Source organism: Argentina anserina, chromosome 5 (assembly GCF_933775445.1).
Source record: "Argentina anserina chromosome 5, drPotAnse1.1, whole genome shotgun sequence".
In the NCBI taxonomy this organism is placed as follows: domain Eukaryota; kingdom Viridiplantae; phylum Streptophyta; class Magnoliopsida; order Rosales; family Rosaceae; genus Argentina; species Argentina anserina.
Genome location: NC_065876.1, coordinates 26,980,795 through 26,996,294, shown reverse-complemented (window position 1 = coordinate 26,996,294; position 15,500 = coordinate 26,980,795). Strand labels below are relative to the sequence as shown.

The window sequence follows — 15,500 nt, the reverse complement described above, 5'->3', positions numbered from 1 at the left end:
TATACCGATCACATCGGCTGATGTCGAAAACTCCAGTTCTAAATACAGTTGATCGACACCAACATATGTGATTTGTATATATATTTAGGGACCCCGTAAAAATTCGTCAGTTTTGGACATAGTTTGATCGTCTGTACCTACGGTTTACAAAAAAAGAGACATTTTGACATATAAAACTTCGTTGACCGGGGATTTGCCAAATGAGTTTCCTCGGTGCGACCGCGCACGATCGGTTAAAAAAATTAGATGATTTCATATATGCAAACGGTTTTCGACGTTCGCATCCAAGTAACAGGTCCTCCCTTAGGGCATATTAGTGGTGTTTTCGGTTTATCGAAAATTCTGAATGTCAAACGAGATCCGAATTAGATGAAATTTTTACAGGGTCCCTAAATATTAGTACTGATAACATCAGGTGGTGTCGATTAATTCAGAGAAGTTTACTTCATTTACTTCATATAGGTGCTTCATAATGCTACAATTTTATTTTAAATCTAGTATATAGTTATAATATAAAAAATATAAAATTTTAAATCTAGTATTATTAACATATATAATATTTTATGTATAATTCTTACAAAAATATATATATAATTGATATATGTATAATATATTATATGCATGTATAATATTTTATTTGTTGGCGGGCTTTTACGAACAGTGTCGGGTTTCACATCTCTAAACTAAGTCGGACCCTCTATCCACGAAAACGAGCTTTAACGGATTTTCTCGCAGGCCGGACCGTGTAAAAGGTTATCAGACTTGCGACCTTCGCAAACTAAATGATGAGTTTTTTTTTTTTAAACCCTCTAAATTCAAGGGATATTATTGTAGATCTACCCTACCGATACAATACGTGCCCTCTTTCCACAGTTGCATTGTGTGTTAATCTTTGTTCCATAATTGGTAGGTCATTATAAACCAAATTCCTTGGAGACCACTCCTGAAAACTACAGAATTGTCTAAGGAGCACCACGTACAGATTAATACAGAGCATCATGTTTATCTCTCTCTCTCTGCTCCACCACATGCCGACCATCCACTTCACTGTCCGGCCTCCATGGCCCAGGCCGTATGTATCGTCGACCACCAGGTCCGCCGGTGTACACGTGTCTGACATAAATGCTCGGAATGTCCCAAACTAAATCACCCATCAAACCACCATTGCCATGATAATATTCATGAAACCACTGCATGGGTCACTTCTCTGGCTCGTTCCAGGTTCTTCACCTCTACACTACTAAATTCAGACCAAATTACACGTTCGTCATGGACGATCGAAAATCTTAGGCACCTGCAACCTAATCCAGCCGGTTGTTTTGCTAAAAATTTTGTGACCAATTAAGTGAACCGGACTTACTAAAAAGAAAGAAAGAAAGTATGAACCGGAATATAGTACATCCATTCCAGGGCGGATCCAAGGCTAAGAGTGGTAGGCTCAGGCCCAACTATTTTTTTGGGCAAAATAAATAAATAAATAAGGTATATACATTTATTTTGGTAATTAACAATTAAACACCAAAACTTTAGCGTGTTCTAAAACTCTCGGCTCCTCTTGGACTCTTAGTCTCTCTATTAAATGGTGCATCATCCCTATCAATTTCAAAGTCCATCTCATTCTCTTAGCATCATCAATTCTACTTCTCCGACTCCTTCATCTTCTTCTTTCTCTGGTAAAATATATTGTAAGTATAATCAATAGATTATTTTCAATTTGAGGAGAACTATTAATTGAGTTTTCTTATTTAATTTGATTTTGTTCTAGTTTGTCTCTAATTTTGTTGAGTTTTTTCCTAGAGTCCTTGGGACAGAGGCATACATGGAGTGAGACGAATCAAACACTGGTGCATTAGTTTTTGGGTTGTCGGCATTCAAATACTGAATTGAGAATTTGATTATGCTTTTTTCTGATATGAACTCTAAACTTTGTTTGATGATTATTGCTAAATTTTGTTCATAATCTTATTGATTTACGGTAGTCTAATTTTAGTCTTTTAGATTCTATCACAATTAATTTGATATTGTTGTATTGGTATGATTATTGCTACTGTGTTTTCCTAGCTACTGTGTTTTCTTACATTTTGTCTAATATATTGCTACTGTGTTTGCCTATTGGTATGATTATGTTTTGTTTTTCTAGTATGAACTCTAATATTTTTTTTACTTGATAGAAAACTCAAGTCCATCGGAACTCTAATTCCTTGATCCACCACTGAATACATTGTAACATGAAGTTCATGATGTTATAATTAAATGAAAAAACATTTGAGTTTTGAGAGTTGCAAGAAATTCTATACTAACTTTTAATTCAACAGTATAACTGAGTTCATACCATATAAAATATAGCTGGTTGTATTGGAAGAGTTTAAGTGTGAACCCCCATATTTAAGTTTGAATTTAGCTATTGAACGAAGTCAAATAGTAATTTATTCTCTGTCGTCAGATAGGAGGAAACGTTTTGACGTGATCTCCCGGCATGATTAGTCCCTACGTACTCTCTAGACTCATAAAACTTTTGAGGGCAGTGTGATCTTAAAAAAAAAAACTCATACTTTATATGGAGTTTGTCTAACAGGTACGACTACTATTAAAATCAATGTAATGATACATCAATGTGAAACACTGAAACGTCAGTTCTTAAATCTGCTCTCGTTTTACAAAATTATATACAGTATGCCTCTATGCCATTGACCAACAAACAATTTATCTAACAGAAAAACTTAGCTAGTTGTTTAGGATAAAACATTAGATTATGAAATATGTGAACCCTAATCTTCCGTGGATTTGCAAGATAATGTAATCGAAATAAATAAATAATAGCAAGAGCTAGAAATATTAACAATGAAGTATAGTAAGTAAAGTCAATTACTGATAGAATTGACGAACATGGATGATCAGAATAAAGCTGAACAGGAAGGTGAGTCCGGTCTCTCACAAGGTCACCAAATGAAATAGATATCAAAGTCAAAACCCAAGTAACAATCCCAAGCCAATACGTACACGTGAAGAAATTCTACGTAGCGCAGATCACGAACAGCATCAACACTTCAACAGCTTTCATATAAACAAAATCTCTCACTTAATTTGCAACTTACTTTTCAAACAGCAAAATCTATAGTGTTCCACCAACCCAGCACGTACATATAATTTGACTTGGGTATTACAATACTTGTTCATCATGATTCATGATCACAAGTCAAAATGTGCATGCTTTAGGGTAATAGATTGTTGTGAACTCTAAGATAGGAGTAGATCCAAGAAGCTAGAGAGTTTGTCTCGTTCAATGCCTATCTAATTAAGTAGAACGATCCAAGCCAGAAGCCTCCACACCCATCTCGTCCATATCACTTGCATTATTGGAAAATTGATGAAACCCTGTGAGTTGATCGAGGCTGTGAGGCATGCATGCACTGATTTTTATCAGCTATTCTATTTATACATGAAAATGACTACTCCCCCATGCACATCCGATCCGATAGTTGACATCTACTAAATTGATTGGATTCAAGTTTTTTGGGTGAATGATTAGATTCAAGTTGAATAAAGTAGGAACTAAGAAGTTGATAGATCAATTACAAAGAGGGCTACCTCATAATTATGTGAGGATTGAAAGGTACTTCTGGCCCTAGTCAAAATTTGGAAGTTAGCATCAATAATTTTCTTTCAATCTAATCTCATGAGGTGCATTCGGATGAGCTAATATCACATATTCCTTATCGATCTCTTATATATATAAAAAAAGATTATTTTATGTAAACTTGTTGCATTCAAAAGAGTTTCCAAATCCTCTCCTCATTTATATACTTTTAGGCTTTTAGCTATGGCCACACTTTTACACGTAAAAAAAATTCAATTATTCAGTAAAAAATAATAAAGTTTAATATAAAAATGTTTCGTTAATTATATTAAAAAATAGATGACTGATTATGATATTATGAACTTTCACAGTAACCATTCATTTATTTTATGCAATTGGATAACGCTTCATGGACCTAAACCATACACAAATGGTCATACTTAGGACACAACTTTCCCTTTCAACCTCACTGATTAGTGATGACGATCTTAGACTCTTAGTCGTCCTAATTGACTTAGCGGGATTAACACTGTCCTAGTCTCAGATTGGGTAGAAAAGCCAAAGCCAAAGCAACACGAATCGAACCAAAATGCAACACGTTGTCCTGCCGACAAAGAGCTCTCTCACTTTACTGTTTACTCCCATCAAGTCCAATTAAGTGAATTAACCTCTCTTTGGCTCCCATGCAGTTCCTTTCCCCGCATGTCTTCATTCTTCACCACTATATATATGTATCTTCTTATACCATTCCAATCCACTAAACCTTGAGCTCCATACCTGTTTTATATAATCACTGAACTCTCAAGTCCTAAATTCATAGCTTTGATATACAAAAGAATGGCTTCTTTTGCTTCCCCTTGTGTATTTCTACAATTAGCCCTGCTCATCTCTCTGTTCCATTTTGGCTCAGCAGCTAGGATTTTTGCTGAGACATCAGACCAAACCCAGCAGCCTCTTCTGTTCCAATATCACAATGGCCCTCTTCTTACTGGCAAAATCTCCATCAACTTGATCTGGTATGGAAAGTTTAAGCCTTCGCAGCGCGCGATTATTTCCGATTTCATCACCTCCCTTTCCACTTATTCTCCATCTAAAAACCAACCATCAGTTGCAACATGGAGGAAATCCATTGAGAAATACTACCACCTTGCCAATGCAAAGAAATCCTCATCACTTTCCCCCTCTTTGGGTACCCAAATCCTTGACCAGAACTACTCTCTGGGAAAATCCCTGTCTCAAACACACATCAAGAATTTGGCAGCCAAGGGTGGCCAGAGTAACGCTATCAATGTTGTTTTGACCTCATCAGATGTTCTTATTGATGGGTTTTGCTCTAGCAAATGTGGTACACACGGGTCTTCACTGAGCTCCATCATCAGGGGCAAGAGCTCCAAGTTTGCTTACATCTGGGTCGGAAACTCTGAAACTCAATGCCCTGGTCAGTGTGCTTGGCCTTTCCATCAGCCAATTTACGGACCACAATCCCCACCTTTGGTTGCACCCAACAATGATGTCGGTCTGGACGGTATGATCATCAATCTAGCTAGCCTTTTGGCAGGGACTGTGACCAACCCTTTTGGAAATGGGTTCTACCAGGGTCCCAGGGAGGCTCCATTAGAGGCTGCCTCAGCTTGTCCTGGTGTCTATGGGAAAGGAGCTTATCCTGGTTATGCAGGAGACCTATTAATTGATGCTACTACTGGTGCTAGCTACAATGCCAATGGTTTGAATGGGAAGAAGTATCTGCTGCCTGCTTTGTTTGACCCTTCGACCTCAACTTGCTCCACTCTTGTTTGAGAGTTGAGATTACTTAGGCTTGAAACCACGTTATAGTCTAGATCATGTAGAGGATACAGACTGGAGTAAGAAAACTTTTACACTTATATTTGGCTTATATGGACAAAATGTACCTATGTACCAAATTAGTTTAAGCTACATGTTCAGTTTGTTGATCTGCCACTGGAATACTAGGAAGGTAACTGCATAAGAGAAAGGGTCGAACAAGAACTGATCAATTGGCCTTGCCCAAATGATGAATCATAAGAATTAATTAGCTGGTTTTAGCTTTCATTATTATTTTATCGAATTTCTCAGGAAGTTTACACTTGCACGAGAAAAGCTTGATAAGTAGTACTTCAAAGACATCACCATTCTCTGAGATCAAGATATGTAGAACCTAAACTTGAAGTTAAAAATCTAAAAAAAAATTATGAGCCCCCCATCTTTAAGTTCGCCTATAGCCCTAGAAATCTCCAGGTCGGGCCTGACTAATTGAGCTTCTTATACTCGAAAGTTGGGTGATCTGTTGAAATCAGTGCTAATGACATTATAATATCAACTCTTTACTCTATGCACAATTAAAGATCGAGAAGTTTTCAATACACACCCCTAAATCCCTAATTACTTAATACACATCCATATTATTTTAAGTTTCAAATCAAATTTCATAAGTATGGGAAATGACTAAAATTTACGGCTAATTAAGAAAATAAATGTTACAATCTTAAAATTTTCAGATTATAATATGAGAAATTAAGTTTCTGCAAGGAAATAAATTATATTTATCTGATAGAAAATTAAATGGAAAATTTGATTATCAATTCATCCCTTAATTTTTCTTTCTTAAAAAATTCATTATTTTCAAGTTAAAATGTTAAACCAAGGTAATTTATGTTAAGACTTATGATCTCTTTCATTTCAATGTAATTTAATTTTTCCTCTTCTTCAGAAAACAAAATCGATGATGAAGATGAAGAACATGTAAAATTTTATCAAACAAAAAATTGCATTTATTGTTTTTCATGTTTGAGAGTTCGAAGAACAAAAACATGTTAAAATTTCTTAATAATCAATATTTATGGACCACTACAAATTCAATATATCTTAGTACATACTAATTATATGAATCTTTTTTAAAATAATATGAAATTATAAGGTACCTTGAGTAAGAGTATTTTACGCATTTTAGGTTGTGTATTTAATATCAAATTAGAATGAGAAATAAAATGAGTAGTGTATTGAGTAGTGGGTGTGTATTAAGTATATAATGGAGTGTATTTAAAATTTCTCTTAAAGATTATCCCCTCTCTTACATAGTTTTCTACAATTTAAGGACTTCCATTGTGTTTGAGCCGAATTTAACTAAAGGTTAAATTCTCTTACAACTATTCTTGCTCATATTTTTGTTTAGCCATTTTAGCTTAGCGGCTAGGAGCCTTTCTGAGACAAACTCAGACCGTTACCAATCCCAGCAGCCTATACCATTTCAATATCACAATGGTCCTCTTCTCACCGGAAATATATCCATCAATTTAGTCTGGTATGGCAGATTTATACCCCACCAGCGCGCAATTGTGTCCGATTTCATCACCTCATTTTCTTCCCCTACATTAGACCAACCGTCTGTTGTTACATGGTGGAAATCCATAAATAAATACTACTGCCTCAACAATGCTAAAGAAACCCCATCTCTATCCTTCTCACTGAGTACCCAAACACTGGATGAAAGCTACTCGCTAGGCAAGTCCCTATTTCTTGGAACACACGTTAAGAAGTTGGCAGCGAAGGGTGGCCGGAGTAATGGCATCAATGTTGTCTTGACCTCAGCAGATGTCACTATTGATGAGTTTTGCTCTTGCAAATGTGGCACACATGGGTACTCAAGAAGCTCGTTCATTAGAGGCAAGAGCTCCAACTTCGCTTACATTTGGGTCTTAGAGTTGCCTTACATCTGGGTCGGAAACTCTGAGTCCCAGTGTCCTAGTCAATGCGCTTGGCCATTCCATCAGACAATTTACGGACCACAAAATCCACCTTTGGTTGCACCCAACAACGATATTGGTATGGATGGCATGATCATAAACCTGGCTAGCCTTTTGGCTGGGACAGTGACCAACCGTTTTGGAAATGGGTTCTACCAGGGTCCCAAAGAGGCTCCATTAGAGGCCGCTTCGGCTTGTCCTGGTGTCTACGGGAAAGGTGCTTATCCTGGTTATGCTGGTGACCTATTGGTTGATGCTACAACTGGTGCTAGCTACAATGCCAATGGTTTTAACGGGAAGAAGTACCTGCTCCCTGCTTTGTTTGATCCCTCAACCTCAACTTGTTCAACTCTTGTTTGACACTTCGCTGATGGAATCGAAAATTGAACTAGAGAATAGAGATTATGTGCAGAGGAATTTAGAGATCCTTCATTGGCGAAACAATTATTTGGTTATGCTATTTTAGGATTTGCTTTAACGGAAGCGATAGCCCTGTTTGCCCTAATGATGGCCTTTTTTATTTTTTATTTTTTTTTATGGAAGGGTCAACCCTTTGTGGGCTAGTAGGTGTTGTTATGGGACTTGACCAAATTTTTAGAACCGCTTCTATTCTGTACATTTTGTATGCCGTATGGAGCCGTCTTCTTCGCCCGGCATGCGTATTTCTGAATTCATTGATTATTTATTCTTTTGTATTACAATTGACATTATTCATTCTACTCTTTTATTTTAGAATGAAGTATTCTTCATTAGGGCTCTGTATTCCCTTTAAGCATCTCAATTTGTTGCATTATGTATGTTTTTGCCGGCTGCATAGCGATAGCCCTGTTTGCCCTAATGATGGCCTTTTTTATTTTATTTGTTTTTTGATGGAAGGGTTAACCCTTTGCGGGCTAATAGGTGTTGTTATGGGACTCGACCAAATTTTTAGAACCGCTTCTATTCTGTATCTTTTGTATCCCGTATGGAGCCATATTCTTCGCCCGGCATGCGTAATTCTGAATTCATTGATTATTTATTCTTTTGTATTACAATTGACATTATTCATTCTACTCTTTTATTTTAGAATGAAGTATTCTTCATTAGGGCTCTGTATTCCCTTTAAGCATCTCAATTTGTTGCATTATGTATGTTTTTGCCGGCTGCATAGCGATAGCCCTGTTTGCCCTAATGATGGCCTTTTTTATTTTATTTGTTTTTTGATGGAAGGGTTAACCCTTTGCGGGCTAAAGGTGCTGTTATGGGACTCGACCAAATTTTTAGAACTGCTTCTATTCTGTATCTTTTGTATCCCGTATGGAGCCATCTTCTTCGCCCGACATGCGTAATTCTGAATTCATTGATTGTTTATTCTTTTGTATTACAATTGACATTATTTATTCTACTCTTTTATTTTAGAATGAAGTATTCTTCATTAGGGCTCTGTATTCCCTTTAAGCATCTCAATTTGTTGCATTATGTATGTTTTTGCCGGCTGCATGCTTAGGCAGCTGTGCTATCATAAAATTTTTCATTCATACCTCTAGACATAAAAAACGTGCATTATTCATTACATCTTTCTCTAATTATTGGCTGCTTAATTACTTAACAACTATGTATTATGCAGTTTATAATGTAGTGATTATATTCCTTTGATATTGCAAGCAAGGATTCTAGATGATAGAAAAAGAGTTAACTTTCCCCAAATACGTTCATATGATCATGAATCATGCAAAATAACCCCAATCCCGTTTTTGAAAACTTGAAATTAATGTATTCGACACTAGGCCTCTCATAATGCTTGAATTGCCTCCGCATAAGTCATAAGAAGCTTCTATATTTCTATAGGACTAAAGATATATTCATGGTGACGGATGGGTGCACTACAAGAAAAATGGCATACGACAACATCACAGTAACAACATGCGCGTTTAGAGCGTTGTTGATTACTATTTTTGACAACATGCTTATTTTGTGCGTTGTGAAAAGTTATATTCAACCACATGCGTTACTGGCATGTTCTTAAAATAAGCTTTTAACAACATGTCTTTCTGCTAGTTGTTAATATGTTGAATCGACAACTTCCAAATAACAACACGCACCACTTTGTTAAATGTTAAAAAAACAAACAACATGTAGCATATTGTTAAATGTTTCACAGATTACAACATGCAACGCGTTGTTAAATGTTAAAAAAAAACAACATACAACATGTTAAATATTTCACATATGATAACATGCAGCGCGTTGTGATATGTTTCTCTTCAAAATTTAAAAGCAAAACATGGAAATATAGCAAACTTTCGTGCTTAAATTATTAGGTTGACCGGAATTTATTTTCTACCGAGAATGAAAAAAAAGGCATAAAATATACATCTCTATACAAAAAAAATTCTCACTTCATCTCTCAAACACTCAAAACCATATTCGTCTCTCTGTGAAAATTTTCTCTTCATCTCTCACACACTTAAATTAGGGTTTTGAAGCCTTTACGTAGTACCGGCAGTGCTCTGCTTCGTCTTCGATCCTAGTTTTCCAGTGTCGGCGAATCCTTCCCAAAGTCTCTCTACAATTGTTCAATTCGTTGGGCGCTTAGGGTGCATACCTCAAGCTCTGGTGCTCGTTTCAATTCAAGTAGCGGTTCCGAACTGAATTGGAGCTGCTCCGGTGATTTCAGCAATGGCGCCTAGCCGGAGGAGTGGAGCTAGCAAAGCCACTCAGGCCGCCGCTGCTTGGTAAGTGTTCTGGTGCTAAGAAACCTTCTCTTATAGCCATAGATCTGCAAAATCTCTCTCTCTCTCTCTCTCTCTATTTGTTCCAATCCCGATCGTTTTAGCCTTCTTTTCACCTTGAAATTAACCTAACATTTCTCTCCAATGGTTCTCAGAGCCGAAGCAAGAATAACAACGCGAGGATATCGAGGATGAAGAAGACATGATTGATAAGTGTAAGTCGTCGCTCACATTCAATTTTCTGTTCACATTCTTCAATTCTTGATTTTTCTCACTTTGAGTACGTATTTAGACCTAATTGTTGCCTTAATTTCACTATGAGCAAATGAGAAAATGGCCACAGTCTTAGAATTGATGCAATTTCCCCAAACTGGCTTAGTTTGTCTTAGAAATTGCCTTTTTGGTTTGATGAATCGCCTTTTTTAACTTCATTTCTAGTCGTTGTGTTTGGCAATCTTTGAGATGTATGATGAATTGTCTGCACTTGTTAACTCATAGTCTTGTTTGCTATCTAAGAGCTTAGGCTCATTGTGAATTATGTTTATGAAGACGATTCTATCTGTTTGTGTAGGTTTGTGATGAAATTCTAAATTCTATTTGCATTGAGACTATCAACATAATATATATCGTGATGTTATGCAAGTTGTTTCATGCCTATTTTCGAATACCATAACTATAATCACTGCCTAGATTAAGGGTGAAGGTGAGTATGAAGCTATATATACCTTGTATATGTGTCCTGCATATGCTAGATTATGAATTGTGATATGTCATCTAGAGTTTGGAGAAATTGATTATTCTCTTGCTAGTTTAGGCTTGATGAATTATAAATCGGTTTTTTAGGCTTGATGAATCGCATTTTCGCTTTGTTTCTAGTTGTTGTTGAATTGAAGCCATATGACTCCATTTTTTCTGAAGTAGAAAGGTGAGTTTGTGAGCTGAACCTTCTTTGCATACGAGACGTTTTATAATTCACCAAAGTGGTGATCTTGTACAAGTAATCACATGTACAGCTTCAGTAACAGTCACATGCCGGTGCAAGATTAGGACTTCTAGGCTGTAATAGTTAAGCAAACTAAATTGTATATTCTGTTTTAATTATGCTTCTAGCCTGAAAATATATCGTATTAAGAGCAAAGATGAACTTATTTTTGGTACTTTGTGCATGAATGAAATCTTTTATTTTTATTCTATATATTCAGTCTGGCAGCAAAAGGGGCTAAACTTTGGTTGGACACATCATCTATAAATGCTACTATTGTCCACACCTACAACACAGCTTGTGAGAAATATTACGAGTCTTGAAACTAAAATAAAAGGTAAGACTAAGGCATATGATGAGTTGAATGGTTGGTCTGAAAGACAAAAAAGAAATGTATAGGGTGTCCCCTATCTCTTTGGCAAAGGCACTGAAAAATGATGCTAAGTTAGAAGGGATGCATAATTGTCATTTAAGGTAATTGATTCCTCTTCCAAACTTGGCTTTGTTCTAATTTTTATAATTTTATGCTCTCACTATCATTTTCTGGTTTTCTTTGTTTTTAACATTAAAGTTTCTTCATCATTAGATAGATTCACAACATATACTTTATATGATTATCCTTTGAGTTGTATTTTGCATATAATTTTTGGTGGGAAATTGTGATGCACACTTGTTAGCACAGTTGAATGCCTTCACATCTGCCTTTAGGATTTCATTTCGCTTATGTGGTTTTGAATTTTGTGGAAGAAAATATATCCATAGGTATAGATGAACATGTATAAATGTTTTGAATCATATTCTATTCTCTAGTCAGGTATCTAGCTTGTCATCTGCTTCTGTACATTGGGTGCAGATGGGGTTTAAGCTTGACAGGGTGGTGGATGCTTCTGCTTCTTTTTTGGGTTCAATAACATTACTTCTGTATTTTTGATAAAAAGCGCTCAAAATGGCTTTGTTAGGCATGGCGGTCTCCATAGGCACACATGGTTCATTTCTTTGCAAATATGCTGCATATTATTGATTCTGTTATAAGAAAGTTTTTCTGCATTGTCATTACAAAGGCAAACATGCTTACAACTTATGGATAACAAGTGGTAATTTTTGTGCAGGGATGTTGCTGCTTTAGCGCAGTTTTGTGTTTGGATCTAAGAGCAAATCAACAAGAATGTGAAACTAAGTGAGGTAGAAGATGCAGAAAAACTTCTCGAATTTCATACAAAGCAATCAGGTTTCCTAGGTACAAGCTTTGACACCATAAGTGGTACTTATCACTGCTTTATTAACAGTTTTCTGAAGTGGTATCTTCAGTGCCTCTTCTCCTCTCTGTAATATTCTTTTCTTTCAATTTATTGCTCATTAATTTCAATGAACTTTTAGGCTCCGGTGCAAATGGTGCTATCATACATTATAAACCAGAACTAGAAAGTTGCAGTGTTGTGAATGAAAATAAACTTTTTCTTGTGGATAATGGTGCTCAATATGTAGATTGAACAACTAACATAATTGTACGGTCCTTTTTTGTAAAGAATGATGTATCGAAACTTCATGAGGCATATTTATATCTCATATTTTTTTATGTGTGCTAATATATAAATGCATTTGTGGTTAAGCCAAGGTGTTCACTGAGTTGAATCAAATTAGATCCCAGCAAATACAAAATGAAATGGTATATATAACAACACATTCAATAAAATAACAACATGCATGAATGCATTGTTAAAAAGCATGACGCATTTGGTGCATGTTGTCAAAAATTTACAACAATATGCAAAACACGTTGTTAAAACGCACAACACACATAATGTATGTTAAAAACTTACAACAACGAGTATGGTATGTTGTTAAAAGAATATGACAACGTGTATGATATTTTTTTTACAACGTGTAAGCCGTGTTGTTGAAAGTTTTAGACTTTTAACGACTTTGACATCTACAACATGCACCGAGTGTTGTCAATTACTTTTGACAACATGCATTGGGCGTTGTTAAATCTGTTTTGTGGTGTAGTGGTGGTCGATCGATCGATAGAAGAAGCTAGCTTGTCAAATGTGGAAAAGCGAGGTCTACGGGAAGTAAAGTTACGAATCAGGTTAGGTCCCAATTACATTGCATTACATTATGGATTACTAGATTACTACTCCTAATGAGCACAATAAAAATTTATAGATGGAGCTGTTTAACAAATCTCCTTACCTTCGAGGCTTCGATATAAAAATTCAAAAGAAGGTAAATGTCAAAAGCAAAATTACTCGCATCGTAAGGCAGTTAAGGAAGCATACCAGCAATAGCTTGAAATTCCAATTCCGCATTTACATTTCCTGAAGATCAAAAAGTTGTGTCAAATCAATCGGATAAGTCGATATATGAAACTGCACTTCAGTAACATTAGTCTATCATCTTTTAGTACTTCCACTAATTTCAAAAATCTTTCCATGTGTCAAATTGCACGCACATATCTACAATCTACTTGAAATAGCTCACAGATAGCGGAATCACAACTTTGCTTTGCGATATATCTTTCATTTTGTAGTTCTATTTTTCTGTGAAACCCAATGTATATATATGATTCTATGAAGCTCACCCTCCACTTATATACAATGGCGGATTTATGATTGAAATGTCACTAGAGCTAATTTTATGCGAAGCGCAATTTTTTTTTTCTCTTTATATTATGTATGTTGATATTTGTCGTCAGAATGAAGTTGTTTCAAATTAATCTCTACACACTTCTGTTTTATCTTTCATTATGTATCTATCTCGCTTGATGTTAATTAATAAGCTTCATTACTTTGATTCTAATTTCCAAATAGGCAAATAAAATACTCAACAAGGCGACGAGCAATGGCGAGTGGTGACATACAAGCTTGAACGAGAACTCGAGAAGATGATTAGAAGAAGAGGCTAAAGAGCAGATCAGCAGAAGTAGACGAGAAAGTTTTCAGAGATTAAAAGAAGAAGACGCGAAAGTGTGAGAGACAGAGAGAGACCCATACTGATATTTTAATTTATTTATTTTAATAAAGAGTTGAGTTTTTTTTCTGGACTTCATTTTCAAATGGGCTCCATCCCTCCAGCCCAGTCAAGCGAGGGGTGGATCTGCCCCTCCTTACACATACCAACTCCTCTCCAATCTCCATGCTAATACCCCCAGCGCCATGCATATATACCACCTTGGACACCAGGCCCGCCGTGACGATGCATGCACCCACTCCCCACACGGCCGAAAATAGCTCTACGTACTATATTAGTGCATGCAGCCATATATGCCTGAATTGGTGCTAGGCAGGATGTCTCAATCACCGACCCATTTCCTGTCCCAGTGGCGCAGCCCCACTATCCCGGCCGTAAACTTCTTTCCGACTCGTGAAATCCATATATTCTTGGTGTGACTAGTACTGCATACCCAATTTTGATTCCCATGGTTCTTCAACTCTATCTACTAGCTTTTATTTCATTTTCTAATTGAAAATGGATGAGCCATTGAGTTAAAGAACCACCCTTTGTCTCATTATTAGGCAGCATCATTTCCAACATTCCTACCTAATCCACTATTGGAGTTGGATGGTTTTGCTGAGATTTTAAAGATTGTACATAGAAGATGTTTGATTTATATTAGTGTGTAAAGGAATCTATGATCACCACACTATACACACCTTTAATTACCACCATCATGCTGATGAATATGCTTCCAGTTTTGTGCTACTTATATATGTAGTTATGTACTACGTCGGCCACGAAAACAACCACAAGAAACTTTTCCTTGGCTCTTATAATCAGTAGGGGAATCTAGCTAAGATAGTTATGTGTACGTAAGATCACTATTATCTACAGTATACCCACCTTTATCACTACCTAGCTTCCACAGGCTTCCACAGAACCAGAATCATGCTTACTGCCTTAATCTGGTCGCTAATTTCTTACTAGTAGTATAAATGCATTGCTCACCAAACCAGCCCCACGGGAACTTGGCCCGTCTTAATTATGCAATCAATCGTGTTAACTATCTAGTGCTGAGTATCATATATAGTAATCAGTATTGTGTAACAGCTAGCATAGTTGGCAATTGAATATGTAAGACCAAGACTACATGATGATCAAGATAAGCATAAGGAAGATAAAGTGAAAGAACGTACGCACCTCATCAGCACCTGTCTCTTACAAGGTTGCCAAACCAAAATAATTGGTCCAAGTCAAAAACCCCATAAAGCGTCCCGAAGAAAGCCATCCCCTTCAATAAACCACCAACCTCCATCGCAATCCTAGTTTCGGATCAATGAAAACCTAATAGGCGCTATGTTTCTAGATTTTTAACCCTTATCTCCGAGACTCCAACAACCAAATAATCTTTTTTAGGAAAATTCACCAACAGTCCATAAATATACGTGGTAAGAACAGTTTGATTCATGACCTTTAAAAATAATCAAAGAGATCACTGAACTCTTATTCTGATATCAATAATGTACTTCTGT

The 15,500-nt window shown here is 36.3% G+C and overlaps 3 protein-coding genes and 1 long non-coding RNA gene across 4 annotated transcripts in view; 3 read left to right on the top strand and 1 right to left on the bottom strand.

Moving 5' to 3' along the window:
* LOC126796238 (14-3-3 protein 7-like) overlaps positions 1–15,500 on the bottom strand; it is a 294,280-nt gene that overhangs the window by 202,056 nt on the left and 76,724 nt on the right. The gene's annotated exons all lie outside the window — the stretch shown is intronic.
* On the top strand, positions 4,373–5,488 carry LOC126796232 (protein PHOSPHATE-INDUCED 1-like). The gene has a single exon (XM_050523002.1). It carries the CDS (start codon positions 4,415–4,417, stop codon positions 5,372–5,374), a length of 960 nt encoding a protein of 319 aa, XP_050378959.1. The 5' UTR covers positions 4,373–4,414; the 3' UTR covers positions 5,375–5,488.
* Positions 6,736–7,698, top strand: LOC126796241 (protein PHOSPHATE-INDUCED 1-like; the record flags this gene model as incomplete). Its single annotated transcript, XM_050523014.1, has 1 exon — positions 6,736–7,698. A coding segment is annotated over one exon (963 nt), but the record flags the coding sequence as incomplete, so codon positions are not given.
* Positions 9,737–12,535, top strand: LOC126796243 (uncharacterized). The gene is made up of 3 exons (XR_007672330.1): positions 9,737–10,052; positions 10,205–10,264; positions 12,141–12,535. It is a non-coding gene; the product is annotated as an uncharacterized LOC126796243 (long non-coding RNA).

Bases quoted from the DNA above. Each gene is read 5' to 3' on its own strand.
- LOC126796232 (XM_050523002.1), top strand. From the start codon at position 4,415: ATGGCTTCTTTTGCTTCCCCTTGTGTATTTCTACAATTAGCCCTGCTC.